Below are 17,696 nucleotides of genomic sequence, written 5' to 3'. Positions count from 1 at the left end.
TTCGGTTCCAAGGAGCCTTTCTAGGAAATTGGACTATCACTCCATTAGCAGTTAACTCAAACATTATAGTAAATGAAGGAAGATTTAAATTACCACCAGTCTCAGCCACAGAATATACAAAATAATTCCACCATTGAAAAGAGCTGTTCTTACTTTTATTTTTTTTCCTTTGGGCAAGTAATTGGAACGTATATTTTTTATGCATGGTAAGATATCCAGGATGTTCCCTATTCTATTTTAATTGTCCACCACCCCTGCACCTTTTAACTCTACCTCATTAGTACTGCTCTCCAAATCAGAGCAGCTGTTCAGATGGTGAAGTCAAGCAAGAGCACAGCACTCACAGCTAACAACAAATGTGTGGTCACTTATCAGAGTGGCCAGGACCACATCAGTCAGGGAGCAATGTGACTAGCTGACCTGTAGAAAATATCTGAACAAAAGGGCAGAAGAGTAGTAAGATCTCCCACTGAGCTTCAACAGCAGGGGGAATAACTTGGCCCTCTTGAGATTCTTGCTCATGAGAGCCCAATGTGCAGCGCTGGTGCACACCTGGGCACACTCACTGGATACAGCCACCAAGCCTGTGCAGATAGGAGGGGAGGACACAAATCTTTCACTTTGTTTTCCTACCTTTTCCACCCTCCTCTTAACCACATTTCTATTCTTCCCATCAGAAGAATGCAACTCACAGCCAAAGATGACCTGCATTCATTTATCAGGATGCGTCTAAGAAAGTACTGAAAATACAAAACTTGTGGATCTAAAGTAAGAAGACATACAGAATGACTGCCTAATAAACAACTCTTAAACATCTCATGAGACTGAAACTAACACCAGATCTGAGAGAAACAGAATATATTGCTGGAACGTTCACATCTATCTAGTCTCAGTGCACAAACTTTAATTTTTTCTGTCTGATGTAAGGTCAGAGACAGGCTGTACTTGCAACAATCCCACACCCACACAGAGTGTGATCTGCCTAGTAATAACTTAATTTCACACATAATGTATTGCAAATAATCCAATTCACAAGTAGATGCAAGTGAATCTTCACATGATTTCTCTGTCCTTCCTAGTTTGTGCTCCTGTCCTGGTTCTGACCAGGACAGAGTTAATTTTTAATATAAGGGCTGATGTTACTTCTGATTCTCTTGAAGGGACCTCCAGCTCATATTTACAAGAAGTGAGCAATATGTACTATTACTCTTCTACAGAGGCCCCAGCCAGGCAGAAGAGAGGGACAATCAGATCTATTGGACAATGTGGATCCAGAGCCCTGGCACATCAGACACACAGAAGTGTAAGGCTTTAGTTCACACGGGCACTTGATATACCCTGATGCCATCAGGACATGGGGGGACAGAATCCATCTCTTTCTGGAGTGCCAAGGGGATCCCAACAGCTGACTGCACTGGAAGGTGGAGAGAGCATGACTGGAAATGAAAAACACCCCACCGTGACTGGCCCAGAGGCCCCATGCAGCCTTAGCTTAGATTGCCTCAAAAGAGGGTATTTCAAGGACCCAAACAGGCATTGTTAGCATTTTTGGGATAACTGCTGCGGAGACAGAGGAAATGAGAGAGCTGAGGACCTTGCCTGGTCTCTCAGAGGACCCCTCTGTTTTGGGACCGCTGAGGGTCGAAGAACAACAGGTAACAGAACAATCACTACCACAGCAGTGCACCACGACCACACTGCACCACCTGGGACTCTGTGACCCCCATCCATGAGATGATCCGTGAACTGGAGAGCCAGGGAGTGTCAGCAGACTCCTCCAGCCTTTAACAGTGCTGTATGGTGTGTAAGTGTGTAAGCCCAGGCCTGAATGGAGTCACACCACCACTGAGTGCCACTGTGCCCAGCATGATGGGCCTGCACTACAAGCTGGACTCCAAAGCAGCAAACTGGTGCCAGCATCAACATTGCTAACACGTTTTTCTCCATTCCTTTAGCAGCAGGGTGCAGGCCTCAGTTTTTTTACCTGGAGAAGTGTCACATACACCTGGAACTGACTTCCCTAGGGGTGGAAACAGAACTCCATTATTTGTCCTGGACTAATCCAGACTGAACTGGAAAAGGAGGTGAGGAAAAGGATGAGGTCCAAGAATACTTGAAATATATTAATAACATGATCATGCAAGGCAACACGGCAGGAGATTTTGAGAAAGGGGAGAAGACAATCCAAATCCTCCTGAAGGCTGGTTTTGCCACACAACAAAGAAAGGCCAAGGGACCTGCCCAGTAATATCAGTTTTTAGGAGTAAATGGCAAGATAGATGTCATCAGTCCTACATGAGCCTGGGCACGTTTTACAGAAGGTCATAACTATTAATATTAACAGGAGATCTACAGGGAGCAGAGACCTCCTAAATATGTACCACAAAGCAATTATGTCTCAGATTTCACAATTTAAAAGACGCGTATATTTAGCATCATGCTTCAGGGGTGCTAAAACCTGGAATGAGCGGCAGACCTCCCACTGCCCAGCAGCTCCCACCCCATGCTGAGTGGGTGCTCCAGCTTGGCTCCACTCCCCCTGCCTCAGGACCAGGTGGTTCATGCTTGTGCAGACATGTTCCTTTTCCACCCCTTCTGCAGGCAGGACTTTGTGGGTGCCTTGGATTTGCTATGGTCTCATGGCATCACACCCCCAGAAATGCATTTGCAAAGGGGCTAGATTCCCTAGATTTCCGTTTGAAAAAAATCCCACTTAGGAACCTCAGTCAAGTGAGTTAAACTCATTTAAATTGCCTTAAACATCAGAACACCAGCAACTGCACTAACAGGCCACTGCTACACAAACTTGGTGTTTTGACTTCTGAGAACAAAAGCACTGAAAATAAACATTGTTGAGGTCTGATTCCAGTGTAAAAAGGAAAGAAAATGGAAGGGTTGGGTCTTCAAACACCTATGCCAACAGTTACCAAAATCACTACAACTTTTTCCACATAGAAGTTTTTGCTGTTTTGCACATTTCTGGATTCCTCAGGGAGACACAGAGAGGGGAGCTGCTGAGCCACACAAAACTCTGTTCTTAGTGCACTGCAGCAAAGCAGGGTAAGCTCCAAAAGACATCAGCCAGAAAGTCTGAGCGACTGTGAGCACCACGTAATTCCTCACTGGCACCTGGCAGACTACAAGTCCCCTGTTTTGCAAGTGACTGGACACTTTTCTCCAGCTTCTCTGCATCAAGGACCATTCCTAAGCAAGTCCACCCAAATACCTCCTTCTCCACATGGTCACCACTCCAGTAGCAATAGAGTATGGCAGCACACCAAGTCAAACAGAAGAGGAAAGCTCTGTCCCCAAAATACATCACAGTCCTCTCTTCATCTTCTTACATCCAAGAAGGACAACCATGTAAATCAGGACAACACTGCAAACAGAACTGTTATTATAATTAGAACATGAAGTCCACAAACAAAACTTTACCTGAGCGAACAGTCCAGCGTCATGCCTGTGAAGTCAAAAAATTTAAGATATTCTTCGGCCACAAGCTTGCTGAATTCATTGCTAAAGAAAAGCAGAAGAAATAAGTAAAGGTTATCATTCAAAAGTGAACCCCTCCAGAACCATCAATAAGAATGTGGCCAAAGGCCTCATATCAGCACATACTTTTTACCCAAATGTTTTGCCACATCAGAGCGTTTGAATCTGTCCAGATGGTAGAGGCGCTTAGCCAGGCGCCTGGCTGCTTCCAAATTGCTGCTGCTGCCATTGCTGAGATCATGGCCAGGGGCTCCAGTGGCATCTTTCTCCTGAAGTTCATTGCTCCCCATGGCTGCGCTGGAGTCTAACACCGCATTTTGTAGTTCAACACTGCTGTGAGATTAAAAGAATACGGAAAGAAGAAAAATAAAAACATTAGAGTTTCCTCTTGGAATAGAAGGTAATTAACTGTACGGAGGCAAGATGACACAAAGTAACAAAATCCACTTAATTGAAGGAGCAGTGTAGAACAGGGACATTGACTTAGCAGTCAGTGGAAGTCAAGGCTGTTTAACAGACAGCCAAATATGGACTTCCCCTCTGACGGTGCTCAGTATCCTCAACTTTGGCTCACTTCAGACAGCTCTTTGCTATTACCAGCCTACAACTGCACCTGAGTGCTTTTTGCATTAGTATTCTTTAACACAACTGCTTGCTTGGCTTGAAGAGGCCTCTTTAGAAGTAGCAGATTAACTATTTTTCAGGAGAGATGAAGTAATTAAGATAAGTTGATCAGTTACTCCAAGCTGAATAAGAACAAGTCCCTTCCTCATTCTCCCTCAGTTATCCTGGAAACAACACAATTCCTTAAATCTAAAATAATATCACTAGAACTGTCAGTGGCTTCTGTGTCACCCATGAGCAGTGGACATCCTATGGGAAGGCACTGCCAGAAAAAACAGGACTTGGAGCAAGGAACCCAGTCTGGATTATGAAACACACACCACCCGTGCCAGCCTGGAGAACTTCTTGCTTTCCCCCTGCTCCCTCATGGTGGCAATTATTTCCCTCACCAGCTGCTCAAAGTCAAGATGTTCAGCATGGCAACCCCACTCCACTTCATATAAACCATGCACTTACAGATTCCTCCCACCTCTAGTACAACAGGAAAGCTCTGGGTGAGCTGTGTGCCTGCTTTGCTTCTCCCATGAAAGAGGTAAGAGCCCACCACACCAAAAACATAAACACCCTTGCACAAAGGCAGGCTTTCAGCTCAAGAAGAGCTTTTCTCTGACACCAGCAGGAAAATTTTTGCAAAATCTCAGCTCTGCACATGTGTGTATGTGCACTTGACAGCATTTCCATTTTTATTTCTGTATTTTTATACTACATAGGAATTCTTTCTACTAAAACCCCATTTACACAGGGCTAATGAATGACCAGCAAGGGTCATGCACAGGGCAGATATGAGTAGAATGAGTTAAAGATGACTTTGAACACACAGCACTTTAAACAACATACCACAGCTTCACACACTACTGTAATTTTCAGACTTGATAAGCCATGGTTCAAATAACTAATTGCTGCGCTCCAGTAACAATTGTCTAGCCATTTACTCAAATGTCTGCTAGCCACTTATTGACTCCTCAAAGATGAGCTTTTCACATAAGGTGAGCTTAAAATATTTGGTATTCTGCATGCCACAAATCATCGCCTGCTTCCTACCTCTCTTCTCATCCATGGTTTAAGAGGACATGTACAGAATGGAGATTTGCCAATTCCACCTCTGTTTCCATTCTTTCAGTGCTGCTGCAGCACCAGAAATATCACACATCCACCCTGTAGATACAACTTCTTTATCAAGTATTTGGGGAAAACAGAATTCTAACCTGTTAATGCAAGAACTGGGGATTTGCATTGGTTTGCATTTATTTCAGTGTAAATAAAATGGTGCTATAACAAAAGGCAGTCAGTCTCAATGCCTAGTAGGAGATTAATACTGTAAATACAATTCCAACAACACTAATATTACTGGCCATCAGTTATCCTAGAAAAGAAAAAAAAAGCCCCTCCTGACATCATTGTTGTGGAAAATGCCTCCTCAGCCCTATCCAAAACCACTAGCCAATGTCTGAAATTCTCTAAATTTGGCCTATATGAAACTTGTGAAGAAAGCAAATGACCGAGTACCCTGACACAAACCCTGAGCAACACCTTGTCCATTCAAATCCTGCACGACTCGTTCCAAATTCCCATCTCTAACAACTGACAAGAACAAGGCATGCCCAGGTGAGCTAACACGATCTACAGAGTCTTTCATGTATAAATGCTACTTCAAAAGCCATGCCAACTCACAGAGCCTCACCTTGCTATAAATCACAGTACTCTTTCACCACTGCTGTTTATTAAAGGCAGTATTTATAGCCCTGAAAGATGGCCAAAGCTGACAAGAAACATCTGTACCCTACTAGGAACCAATGAACTACGAAAGTCAACGTTACCACAAACCACCACAAGTTTAGAAAGAAAGGAAGTGCCAGCATCTGCCACTCAGTGAAATCAACAGTACAGCAGCTCCCAGCTTCTGCTTTGCCTCTCGGAGCCATGGCTGGGATGTGAAGGAGGAACACCCAGCAATAGGGAGGGTGTGCTCTTTCCCCTGCTTGCCAAAGCTAGTCAACAGGGCTGTATAAGAAACCCTATCTTCCAACTTCTCCTATTTAAAGATTCATTCTGAGGGTGTCCATACACGCATCGAAGAATAAGGGATACTTCCTTCTGCTATTCCACTAGTTAATTCTGACAGTTGATTAGCTTATTACTTAATACAAAGGGGGACTAAGTAAGAACTTTTTGTACAAAAAGTAAGTACTAAGTGAGTACTTTTTGTACTTCATACAAAAGTACAAAAAGGCTGTCAAATCAGTACAGGTTGTCTGTAACATTAGCCTCTTGTTCAGGGGAAATTGGCAGATTCTTAGCAGTGAAGTGTGACTTCAGTTCTCAAGTGGCTTTAGGTGGCTTGAAGACTCAGTGCTCATATCATTGAGGGCTTAAGAAATGCAGATGCCCTGTGCATGGCTACTATGCAAGCTGCCTTCAGGGAAGGATACTTCAGCAGGGACCAAGTGGTGTTACTCAGGGAAAAGGCTGACATCTCTTCTTACTTTCAACACTTTCCAGATGCATCATTTTCCCTCTGTGCCTCAGTTTACTAATCTGCTGAACTCAGTAATACTTGCCTCCCTCTGCAAAATGCTTATAATAAATTCTAATCAAGATCTAAGAGCAACCAAGGCTGAAAATAAGTCTCTCTGCTGCAGTCTACAGTTTCTACACATAAAGAATCCGCAGCAGCATTACCATCAACACACCTTTGTGATACCGAGCAAGGCTGGACATGGATTTCTCATGCAGCTTTAGTCTTTATCACATAAAAATGAGAAACCTCCATTGAAAAACGCAGGCTGAAAAATAGATTATATTCCCCCTAATCCTAGATTCAAGGCCAAAAGGGATTGTAATGATATTACTAGTAATTGCCTGTTCAGCAATAGCTGCTGATTTTTATCCAGAGACACTTACATTAATCTGCTATCAGAAAACACAGAAAACAAAAGCTACAAAAAACCTCCAGACCTCTCTAGTCTCACAGCACATAAGCTGTGGCCGCCTTGTTATTTCTCTCCCCAGCAATGCACTCCTGATGAATCCTTTCTCTTGTCAAAGCATCCCCAGACCCACATGGAATGCACAGAGGCTGTAAGCACCATATCCAGCAGAAATTACAGGAATTCTATAAGCAGCTGCTATGGTAAATGCAATGCTTTCTAACAGCAGCAGACACCTTTCCAAGCTCACAGATAAAACATGTAAGCTGTAGGCTGTAAGCTCTGCCAGGCTTTCCAGCTTTCCTGTATTACACCATAACTGCTAGGGATTTTATACTGTTTTCTTCACTTATTCCATTAGAGACCAGTTCTACAGTGATTTAGCTCCCAATGCCAAGCTATCTCAATCTTGCCATGCTCAGTACTTAGCACACTTGATCTAGTTGAGAATATTCTAGATTCACTTACTGACCCCGTCCTCCATTCCAGGTACCACCAAAACTGAAACTCTACACAGCAATGTTTGATTGAAGAATGGCTGCAATTTCTAGAAAAAACAAGCAAGGCCAGTACCATAATGGTAACAGTACAGGCACTTCCTATCTCAGTGGTCCAACCTCCCAGCCAACTAGGCTGCAAGAGGAAACCTCATCCTGAATATTGAGTTTATGATGCCTTGATATGGTCTTCATTTTGCATCAAATCCATGGAGATAAAACTCTGATTAGTTCCAAGGAAGAAATGCATATTAGCATTTTCCTTTGTGGAGTAAAAGCATGGAGCAATTGGCCTAGCTGCTAACAAAGAAGTGATGCTCAGAATTGACACTGAGTAGCAGGGTGTGACAACTCAGCCTAAGTGCTGTCCTGATCGCAGCCACTTCAGGCATCCCAGCTTGTCACTGGCCTTTCACTTTTACCAGACTGATGCACAGCATACACTCTGTGGCACATGGACTCCCCTGGATGCATATGTTCCTTCCCCAAGGAACACTAACTCATCTGGCATACACATCTGGGGGAAGTGCATTGGTTGCACCAGTTGCAGGGAAGTTTGGATTAAAAGAGGGATAAAACCTTCACAGACTTTTTGGAACGAGAGGAGGAGGGAACAGGAGGAAAACTGACTTTTTCTTTCAAATAAATGTGCATGCCTTTAACATCAGCTTTAGTCCAAGGCAGGGTGTGTCAGGCACTTGCCAGCAAAACCCATCAGAGCACAACGCAGCAATGATTAAAAGTAAGGAAGGGTGGAGAGACATTCTGGCGTGGCCCAGCTAGGGCCAAAACCAACGCTGTTTTCAGCAGGGGTAAGGCGTCCACTGGGGAGCCACACTGAAGCTGATAACCCCCCACTGCAGGACAGTGCTGGCCCTGTTGTTTTAAATGCTTTCACTGCAAGCTGTCTCCTCCTGGTTCTGAAACAGGACAGCATTCCCTCCATAACCACCAACTCTGTCCATGAAAAGCATGCTCTAATATTAGTTCAACAGCCCATCAGAAGCATGGCAGGGACAAAGCTGAAACTGTCAGGTGCCTGCCCCCACTCCTCCACTCCACCCTCTATGTCCTGCCTGGTGGAAACAAGGGCAACCCTTCAGAGAAATGTGGCTGTTCAGTGAATGATATCCTTTCACATTTCAGAGCAGACCAGACATAAGCAATGGCACAGTCTGAATTTTGTTTAAAAGGACCTGAAAAGTTGTGCTTGAACAGCCCAGCTCTGAAAGGAGCAGCCCCACAGAAGAAAGTGAAGAAATCCCGACAGCAGTGGGATGTGATGACTCAGTTCCTGCTACAATTGACCTGACCACACAAAAGGGCTGGGAATGGCTGCGCTGCAGCTTTGCTGCAGCTCCAAACCAGCTTCTTCAGGCCAAGAGACAGTGAGCACAAAAGCACTTCAAGCAATGATTTACCTTGCCAGTTACTTTCAGCTCCAGGGTTCTTCCACAATACAACTGTAGGAAGGGGAGAAAAATAATAAAAAATAAAAATAATGCCCTTTCCTAGCAGATGACTCAGTGTGCTATTTTACTCCAAATGGTTTAATCAGCTTTGAAGTCCTACGTATGGATTCTCTTCAAAGACATGCTTTGAAGTAGATCCCTCTTTGAGGACTGACACAGCTGCACTCTGCTGCAACTCAATTCAGTGGGTGTCCCACAAGCACAGCATCAGCCAGGACATACAAAGCAAGGATGGTGTCTACAAGCCAGAGTAACCACCATCTATTAAAAAGTACCTCAACCTTGTCATGTCACACCGAAGGAGCAAAGTTAAAAGTAACAATCCCTATTAGTTATCAATTAAATATATATGCAAAGTCAATTTCCAATCAAAAAATATGAAATGCATACTGCTGTTCAAAAATAACCTTTTCTTTCCCGTAATAATTTGTCTTTTTCTTTCATTAAAATAATTCCTACCGATTGTTTAAAAGGGAGCTAGCAGCTAAAACATTCAGAAAACATCCTTTCTGTAGGTTTGTATGCAGCAAATGCAATTGTCATTACAGGATCACAGCATTAGAACAAGAAGTCCCACCACATGCAGGGATGGGATTGCAGCTCTTCCAAAAGCATGTACTTTATTACACAGACATGCTGGCCCACTGCCATCTCAAGTACAAATGTCTTGCTAAAAATATTTCAGGTTTGATTCCATTTTGACCTCAAACTTCATACATTGCTATGGCAGGGGTTAGTGCTTCCAAAGGGACACTAATCACATTAATGTCACCATGCCTAGAAAGTGAAAACCTGGTTCTCACCATGGGGGTATCCAAAGGCTCCTCCCTAGAATGGATATTTCTGACATGCATAGACACATAGACTGGTCTCTTAAAAGCATTAGGATTGTCCCATACCCAGGATCTGATCCACCTGCCCCAATAAAAATAAAAAATAGACCCAGCAAATGCACTGCACACCTATGACCTTGCTCAGGAAACACTCAGCCTCCAGATGTTTCACGAATCTTCAGGCTCTCCCCTCAGAGCCCACCTGCTCCAGGTGTCAAAAGCCACCATTCCTATTCTCAGCACTCACATGACCCTCCTTCCCTATAAGGCTCCTGCAGGGTCCTCCGGGATAGCACCAAAACTAGGAAGACAACAGAGTACTTCCCCACCGTTCTTGGGCTTGGTTTAACTGTTGGGAAACTGGCTCAGAAAGAGCATATTAACCAGGCAGCTGGTCTAGCTGGTCCTTCCCGGCACAGAGCAAAACAGATGCACAAAAATACATGTGTTTACACCTTTCAGTTCAGGCTTCCCTGCAAATGTGCAGATGAAGCACTTGAGCACTGGCACTAGCATCACACAGGAGCTTTACATTGAAACCATGCAGCAAAATGAACCACCTGTCCTCAAAAAGAATTGTGAATAAAGAAAAAACAACTACTAACCAACCTACAGCTCACCCAGCTGCGCTAGCAAGGAGTCTGCATGCTCTGTGCCCTGTTCTTCTCCACTGCTGTTCCAGCATCACATCCGAAGACAAGCATGCCTCTCTACGCTGTCCTGCCAGCTGCCAGGCTCTGTCTCTCTCTATCCCAGCACCCACACAGAGGAAGAAGAGATTTAATGAGCAATAACATGGAGAGGGGCTTGACTAGCAGCCAGTCGTGGCTAATGGATGAGACGGCAGGCTGCACTTTGGGACCAGCTCAGAGTTGGCAGAGATGCCTCGGTTTTGGTGAATCAAGCCTTCCTGACCTAAATGGCTTTGACTTTAATGGAGACATGCCAACAGATGCCAGCTTAAAAGCTGAGCTGCTGACAGCTCTATACTGAGGCGCTTTGTGTAGCAAACTGTTCAGCTGCTCCACTTTTTATTTTTCTTCTGTCTCTGTGAGCTCCTGGACTTCTGTTTTGTTTGTTTTATTTTCAGAGGAGGCTGGGAACTGAAGAGGCGAAAAGTCAGCAGCCCTTTTTTCACCTAAAACAACAGTTTATTTAGGAACTAGAAGCAGCTTTACAAACTCTCACTAAACTGGTGTTCCAAGCTCCTCATTAGCCAGAGCAAAGGCAAACTCTGAACGGCATATCTCCAGAGCCTTGATAAAGTGATGACACCTTCCTGGAGGGAATACCAAGGTGAACAGTGTAGCATAACATTTTAGAAGTTACTAGGCTGTGTAATAACAAGGCAAATCCTCAGCTGTCAAAGTGCCAGGGGTGTCAAAAATGTACTCCTGTGAACTGTGCCAATTCCTCTTTACCTGGATTAACCATACACCCATGCCAGCACATTGTGGTTAGCAGTGGTTCAACAACTGACAGATGTATTAGCCTATATGCCAGCAAATGGGCTCCAGCACTTGTTTGCTTGCTCATCAGCTGCAGATGCATTTAATGCATTTGCTTTTCTAGGACAATAACCAATGCTATCCCTCTGAATAACCTTCCTTATCCTGGGCATATGGTTGGCAGCAAATATGAAGTACCATGTTCTGACTGACCTACATCTCCTAGGTCCCAGTCTGCCATGAGCTGAGGCATATCTAAATGTGAAAAAAATCCACTCAGAAAAACAGGGATCTCAGCACATTTGATACTAAATGAAAAAATTCAATGAGGTGAAGTGAATCTTCGAAGTGCAAAAAAATCCTACCAGACCTCTGTCAGACAGACTAATAAAATGAATGTATAAAATGTATAAAAGTTACATATTAGATTCTTAAGTATTGAGTCTTGTAACTACATCGAAAAATCAAATATAAGCTTCTTTGGACAAAAATACCAATGTGCAAACTGAAAACCAGAATTATAACTGGCATCCGGGTACTGATAAATTGGGAAGAGACTTAGAGAATCAGCCCAGAGAGGGGAATCAAAACTGGATTTATTTGTCAACAAAGTTTATTGTCTTAAAGGAGGAATAAGCAGAGTGCCAATTAAGAAACTGTTGGAAATTACCTATACACAGAATATCCACCATGGGAACTACCACAAGAAGCCCCAACAATTAAAAGTAACCTGGTACCCGTGGGAATTTCAGGCTACATTCTTGTGAATTTATTCTGAGAATCACCAGATTGCTTTGGGGAGTTTGTTTTCTTCCCCTCTTGAATACATATGCAACTAAATTTGTGTTTGCATCTCTAGGAGAAAAAAAATAACAGGACTTGCAGAATTTGCTGAGCACCAGCGGTTATTTGAAGATGATGGCAGGTGGCAAATATTTAGCATTTTTGAGGATTAGGAGTCGCAATACAAATTTTTTATTTTCTCTCTGGATTTACAAAAATCTTGGGCAATGTCCTCTAAACAGAGACAATACTTCCCAAGACAACAGGAAAAGTCACTTATGGCACGAAAAGAAATGCCGTAAGTTTTTTGTTATTGTTTTGTGGGATTTTAAAAATTTCTTATTCTGACTCTAGCCTACAAGGGGAAAGGGAATGGAAAGCCTGCTCTAAAGTATGCAGTAAAAGAAAAGACTAAAAGAAGCCCCGTCTTTAAAGTCTGGGAGTCTAAAGATCATCGTAGAGATAATTTCACACTTCACATTTAGTCACGCAGATGCTTTTTCTGTGGTATGCACAGAAAAGATAACTCCTTTTCCCCTCAAGTACATCTTACTGCTTTGGAAACACCCCCCCTTCACCCCCCTCTGATTTGGACCACCAATTTGAATCACTTCACAAGTGATTACACCTAGTCCAGGACACGCAAACTCAAGTTCAGTGTCTGGGTAGCAGCTTGCTAACAGTTTTCCTTACTGCCTCTGCAAGTAAGACTAAACTCTCAGATAGAAAGGCTGAGCCTTGCTCGCCTTAACACAGCCCACTGGCATGGGAAGGGAGGAGTGCAGCACCTGGGGCGTGGGCGTGACAGTGGGGACTGCATGCCTCTGCAAGGTTAACAAAGAGACAAGGTAACCAAACACGGCCCAAATGCAACGTCCTTACTACAAAGCATCATCACACCAGCACAACCTCAGCCTATCTCGTGAGGATCCCACTGGTGCCCTGACACACAGCAAGGCTGTCGCTCAGCTCTGAACCCTCACACACTACCCCTCCTCCTCCTGTTCTCTCACCCCCTCCTGTGGAAACTTAAGGCTACTTCAGCTGCAGAATTTTTTTTTTCCCCTCAGAGGGATAATCGCTGCAGAATGACAGAATATTCCGAGTTGGAAGGGATACAAAAGGATCATCGACTCCAACTGTTAAGTGAATGGCCCACACAGGGATCAAACCCGCAGCTCTGGCATTACGAACACCATGCTCAACTGAGCTTATCTCAGAGAACTGAAAGAAAATAAACCACCCCAAAGACACGAAGAGTCCCAAAGGAAGGCAAACCGCACGCCCTTGACCCCCAGCCATCCCTCTTCCACTGGCCAGGCACAAAGGGCACTTAAGCTATGCCAAAAAAGGACCACTTGTAAAAGAAAGCCTGCCTGCTCTGCAGGAAGACCCAGGGGCAGCTGACATCTCCCTACCCTAAGGAAGCACAGCAGGTGGCTGTCAAAGCAGGCAGGTCCATCTTACAGCTCTCGCCAGGACTTACTGCGTTTAACCACGGCCAGCAGCTGACAGGGAGGACAGCAGGGATGAAATCTTCAGACACCCAGGAGCTCATATGAACTTGCAGCCTGCAAGCCTCTAACAGTTTTTTTTTCCTCTTTTTTTTTTCAGTTCTGAAGGCATGTGACCGGCCCTCACATACCAGAGCTGACCCCTCCCAAAGCCAGCAATTTCCTAAGAGCGGAGAAGGATGTTACCCTCCCGCTTATTCATTACGAGGCCAGCTTTCCCTGTCTTTATGCATCAAAACCTCATTCCCTGTGAGACCCACATCCTACACTCCGGATCCCTCCGGACAGGTGCAAAAGGGGATATGGTGCTCAGCTGCCTGCTATCAGTAGGGCATGGCCACGGGGAGCCCCGGCTCCTCTTTTCCCAACTGGCACACGGCTTTCAATTTCCAGGTGTAACACCACCAGCTCTGCTCTCAAGTCGGCCGTCTCCCCATGCTCTGGGTCAGGAAGAACTGCTCGTGTTTCACACTGCTCCCCCAATAACTGGTGCTAGTACTTAGATGCATGCTCCCTCTCCAATCACGTTTTATGTCACCGAAATATCACGGCACAAGGCATTGCTGAGATTTTGGTTTCGTTTTTTGCTCTCTCGGGTTGGCAGTACTGTTTCCGGAAAGGGGGGAGGGGGGCTCTCACGCTCCTTGCAGTCCCGCACGGCCACACTGCCCTGCTCTGCTCCCAAATCCCCCGCACCCAAAATCCCACCGCTTCCCTTTGCACTTGCCAGTATCCACATGCCGAGCCCCAAAGCAACCCCCACCCCCCTGGGAGGGGCTTCTCCCGCCGCTCTCCTCCAGGCGGGGGCGGCGGGGGCGGCGGGAGCGCGGAGCCCGGGCCGGGCAAGGCGGAGGGCTTGTCTGCCCCCAGCCTCCTCCTCCGGGAGGGCTGGACCACTGCGGAGGGTGCCCCGCTGCTCTGCAGCGCCAGGCAGGCACTACGCGGGAAGAACTGCAGCCCCAAGCGCAACCCCAGGCTCACGGCACGGTAGGAAAAGAGAGCTTCAGCAGCAGGCACAGAGGTGCCACGCACGCATCGCACAGGCAGACTTAGGTAAACCTAAGTCTCGATTGCTCCAGGCAACACAACCGCGCATTCAGACTCCCTGCGCCGCCAAGGTTCAGGAGGCTATTTCTGGTTCACCTGGGCATCACCACGACACACCGCCTTGACTCCTCTACCATAAACCTCCCACCGCCCCCAGCACGCACACACTGCTTCTCACCCACGCGCCCTGAACACCGTGATTCCCCACCGGCTCCAACAAAGTAGTACGCACGACCTGCCAAGTCGCCTGCCAGTCACCACACATCATACATGCCTGGTGCGATACAACATGATACTGGAGTACTGGAGGAAGCAGTGTGTTGGGTGGTGTTGGCTACAGATTATCGCTGGGGGGATAACTCTGCACGATATACCTGTGGCTAGCCATCCTGCTGTGGTGACTTTCTCTACTGGCACCTACCTTAGGTGAGCCCTTGAGGCTTGTCCCTAAAAAACCAGGAACACTCTTTTTTTTCCCCCTTCTTTTTTGATTGAGAAAAACAGTATTTAAACATCTACTGTTGGTTTATCAGTACGGCTGCAAATCTAAACTAAAATTAATTCCAAGTGGAATCCACATTAGGCAGGTACCTGATGTGACTCATCTAAGCACCCCTTGTCTTTGTGATAATTTTTGTCTTGATAAGCCTATGTGGGCCTTACTTGACAGTATCTTTTAGATACTGCAACTAGAGGGTAACAGAACCAGGACCTGAATGTGCTGCTTGTTCTCCCCTGTCCAGTTTTACATCAGTCTTTGGTTTTGCTGTAAGTAAAGGAGCTGCAAGTCTCAGGACTGACCTCAATTTTGTCTCCATATGGGTTATTGCAGATTAGCAGTCACTTACTGCCTATTGGCAGGCACAATGCACGCACAAGATTTAAACACTTTTTTACTGTATGATTGAGGGAAAAATATTTTGAACTCAAAAGCCCTTCTGCCTGTTGTTTTACGAGCAAACTGCACCTCAATCCATAAAGTTAGCAAACTACTTCTGTTCAAAGGACTTCTTCCATTTTAGCACAAAAGAAATAAAACAGATAAAAGATCTCCCACCCTTACTCCCAGGAAAACTTGAACTAGACTAGTCCCATCTAAGGGAATAGTTGTAGAACTCTCATATAACATCCTATCCCTGGAGTATGAAGATCAGAGGCATCTTTGTCACTCACAATATCCTTCACCACTCTGCAGGTGAGTTGCACCTTCACCACTCTTAACTCAACCTCCCACTTTGTCTGTGGCTGCCTTTCATTGTCCCCACTCTCTGTGACAGTACACTATCAGAAAAGTTTGCACGTAGAGTGATTTTCTGCAATTGTACAATTGTATCTTCTGACCACTCAGACGAGTTTTTGCTTCTCACATCACTTTCCCTGTTAATAGGTTTTCTCACCTCTTCTTTTACCTAAACAGAAATTATTAACAATTTTGCAATGCTCGCTCCTCCTTCAGTAAGTGCACAAACAAAAGAAGCAGCTAACCTGTGAATGTGGTGGGAGCAAAATCTCATCCTAGAAGAAGTAATGTTCTAAACTCCCACTGGCCTCAAGAGAGGAAACTCCGTGCCCAAGACACATCTTAAACATCCAGGTCACAAACTGCATTTGGACAACTCATTTGTGTACACAAAGTGTTACTGCTCCTTAAGTTGCTGCCAATAAATTCAGGCAGGAACTGGAGCTGAACGAGGTTCATTTGTAACCAATAACTAACTCCTCCAGAGACAGGTCCCAGAGATGTGACAATACCAGACAGAATTTTATCAATATATCAGCATTGCCTAATAAACCTTCATAATGTAAATTTGTACTCTTCTTGTGAATGGCATGTTTGGATGGCTCATTCCTCTCCTGCAGTCACCCTGGGAATTATTCTCTGTAGAAAATTTGAAGTGTTGAGAGAGGCAAAACAACACTCTGTGACAGTACACTGAAGAAGACAGAGATTGGGGGAAAATTAGCAGGCACACAGAAAGCTCACCCACTACTTTTACCTTTCCAGACGAGGGACTTCTGTGACATCTCCTTTGAAGAGTGTTTCGTTTGCATCCCTTAAGCCACTGGTGATGCCTTCACCACATCCCTTCACCTCCCTGTCAGGGGTATCTGTCTGCCCCAAGGCTGATGTCCTCTCTAAAAACTGTCCACCCTCCTTCATGCGCTGCTGGATCATCGGAGTGAGTGGCATCTCAAAGCTGAAGTAGCTATCAGGCTCCGAGTACAATGTCTCCAGCGATTCCGCGCTGTAGTACAAAGATGCATTGTCTAGGATGTTTTCAAACTGTGAGCTGTACAGATCGGTGGAGACGTCGGAGTGCCTCTGCCCAAGGAAATCTTCGTATCCTCCTGTGGCTGCTTCCACCTCCTCCTCCATCCTGAAAATTAACCAGAAACAGCACATTTCAGCTTGGGGGCAAAGTTTAGACTTTGGACAGTCCTTCTCACCTTCCACCTTTCTGAGCAGAAAGGTCAACGCAGCTTTATGCACTACAGTTAAAATGCTGGTTTCTCCTTGCACTACCTCTCTTTATCACTGGCATCATCTCCCTCTCCAGGGACATAAAAAGAAACATTTTTCTGGGTAAAAGAAGAGGGCTGGGAGATAGCCTAATATTGTCTAACAGATAACATCAGCTGCTTATGTGCAAAGGAGAAAAGCACAACATGTAAGATCTATCCAAGCACCAGTGCCATGCCAGAGGCTGCACATGTTGGAGATGTGCATCCAGATGGGCCCTCTGCCACTGAAGGATAATTTGCTATCTCTGCTGTCTTAGGACTGGGGCCTTCAGCAAAAAGCTGAAGGAAATCACTTTAAAATACAAAGGGAAGCATGTGCAATTAAAAGTAGGGAGCTTTGGGAGATTTGAAGGGAGAAGACTCAGCCTGGTTGCTGATACAAGGAAAGGTATACCACCCCCCCTAAAGAGCTTTCTTCTCTACTGCACAAAACACTGTGGGGCTCCTCAACATGCCAGAGGTTAGGGTAGCCAGCCCAAGTAATCCCATGCACTAGCCAAAGCAAAACGACACAGATCCAGAGGTGCAGAGGCAGG

General features: G+C 45.2%; 1 protein-coding gene across 4 annotated transcripts in view; it reads right to left on the bottom strand.

Moving 5' to 3' along the window:
* LOC134563821 (PH and SEC7 domain-containing protein 3-like) overlaps positions 1-17,696 on the bottom strand; it is a 109,982-nt gene that overhangs the window by 65,174 nt on the left and 27,112 nt on the right. For 2 of the 4 annotated variants that reach the window (XM_063422132.1, XM_063422135.1), the window contains 3 exons: positions 16,635-17,015; positions 3,619-3,825; positions 3,436-3,516 (listed from right to left, as the gene is read on the bottom strand). In XM_063422132.1, coding sequence (XP_063278202.1) covers positions 3,436-3,516; positions 3,619-3,825; positions 16,635-17,015 — 669 coding nt within the window. Of the gene's footprint in view, positions 1-3,435; positions 3,517-3,618; positions 3,826-13,562; positions 14,395-16,634; positions 17,016-17,696 lie in introns of those variants that run through there. The other 2 variants (XM_063422134.1, XM_063422136.1) reach the window with 2 other exon arrangements.

The sequence above is a fragment of the Prinia subflava genome, chromosome Z (genome assembly GCF_021018805.1).
Source record: "Prinia subflava isolate CZ2003 ecotype Zambia chromosome Z, Cam_Psub_1.2, whole genome shotgun sequence".
Lineage (NCBI taxonomy): Eukaryota > Metazoa > Chordata > Aves > Passeriformes > Cisticolidae > Prinia > Prinia subflava.
This window is presented reverse-complemented; position numbering and strand designations above follow the sequence as displayed.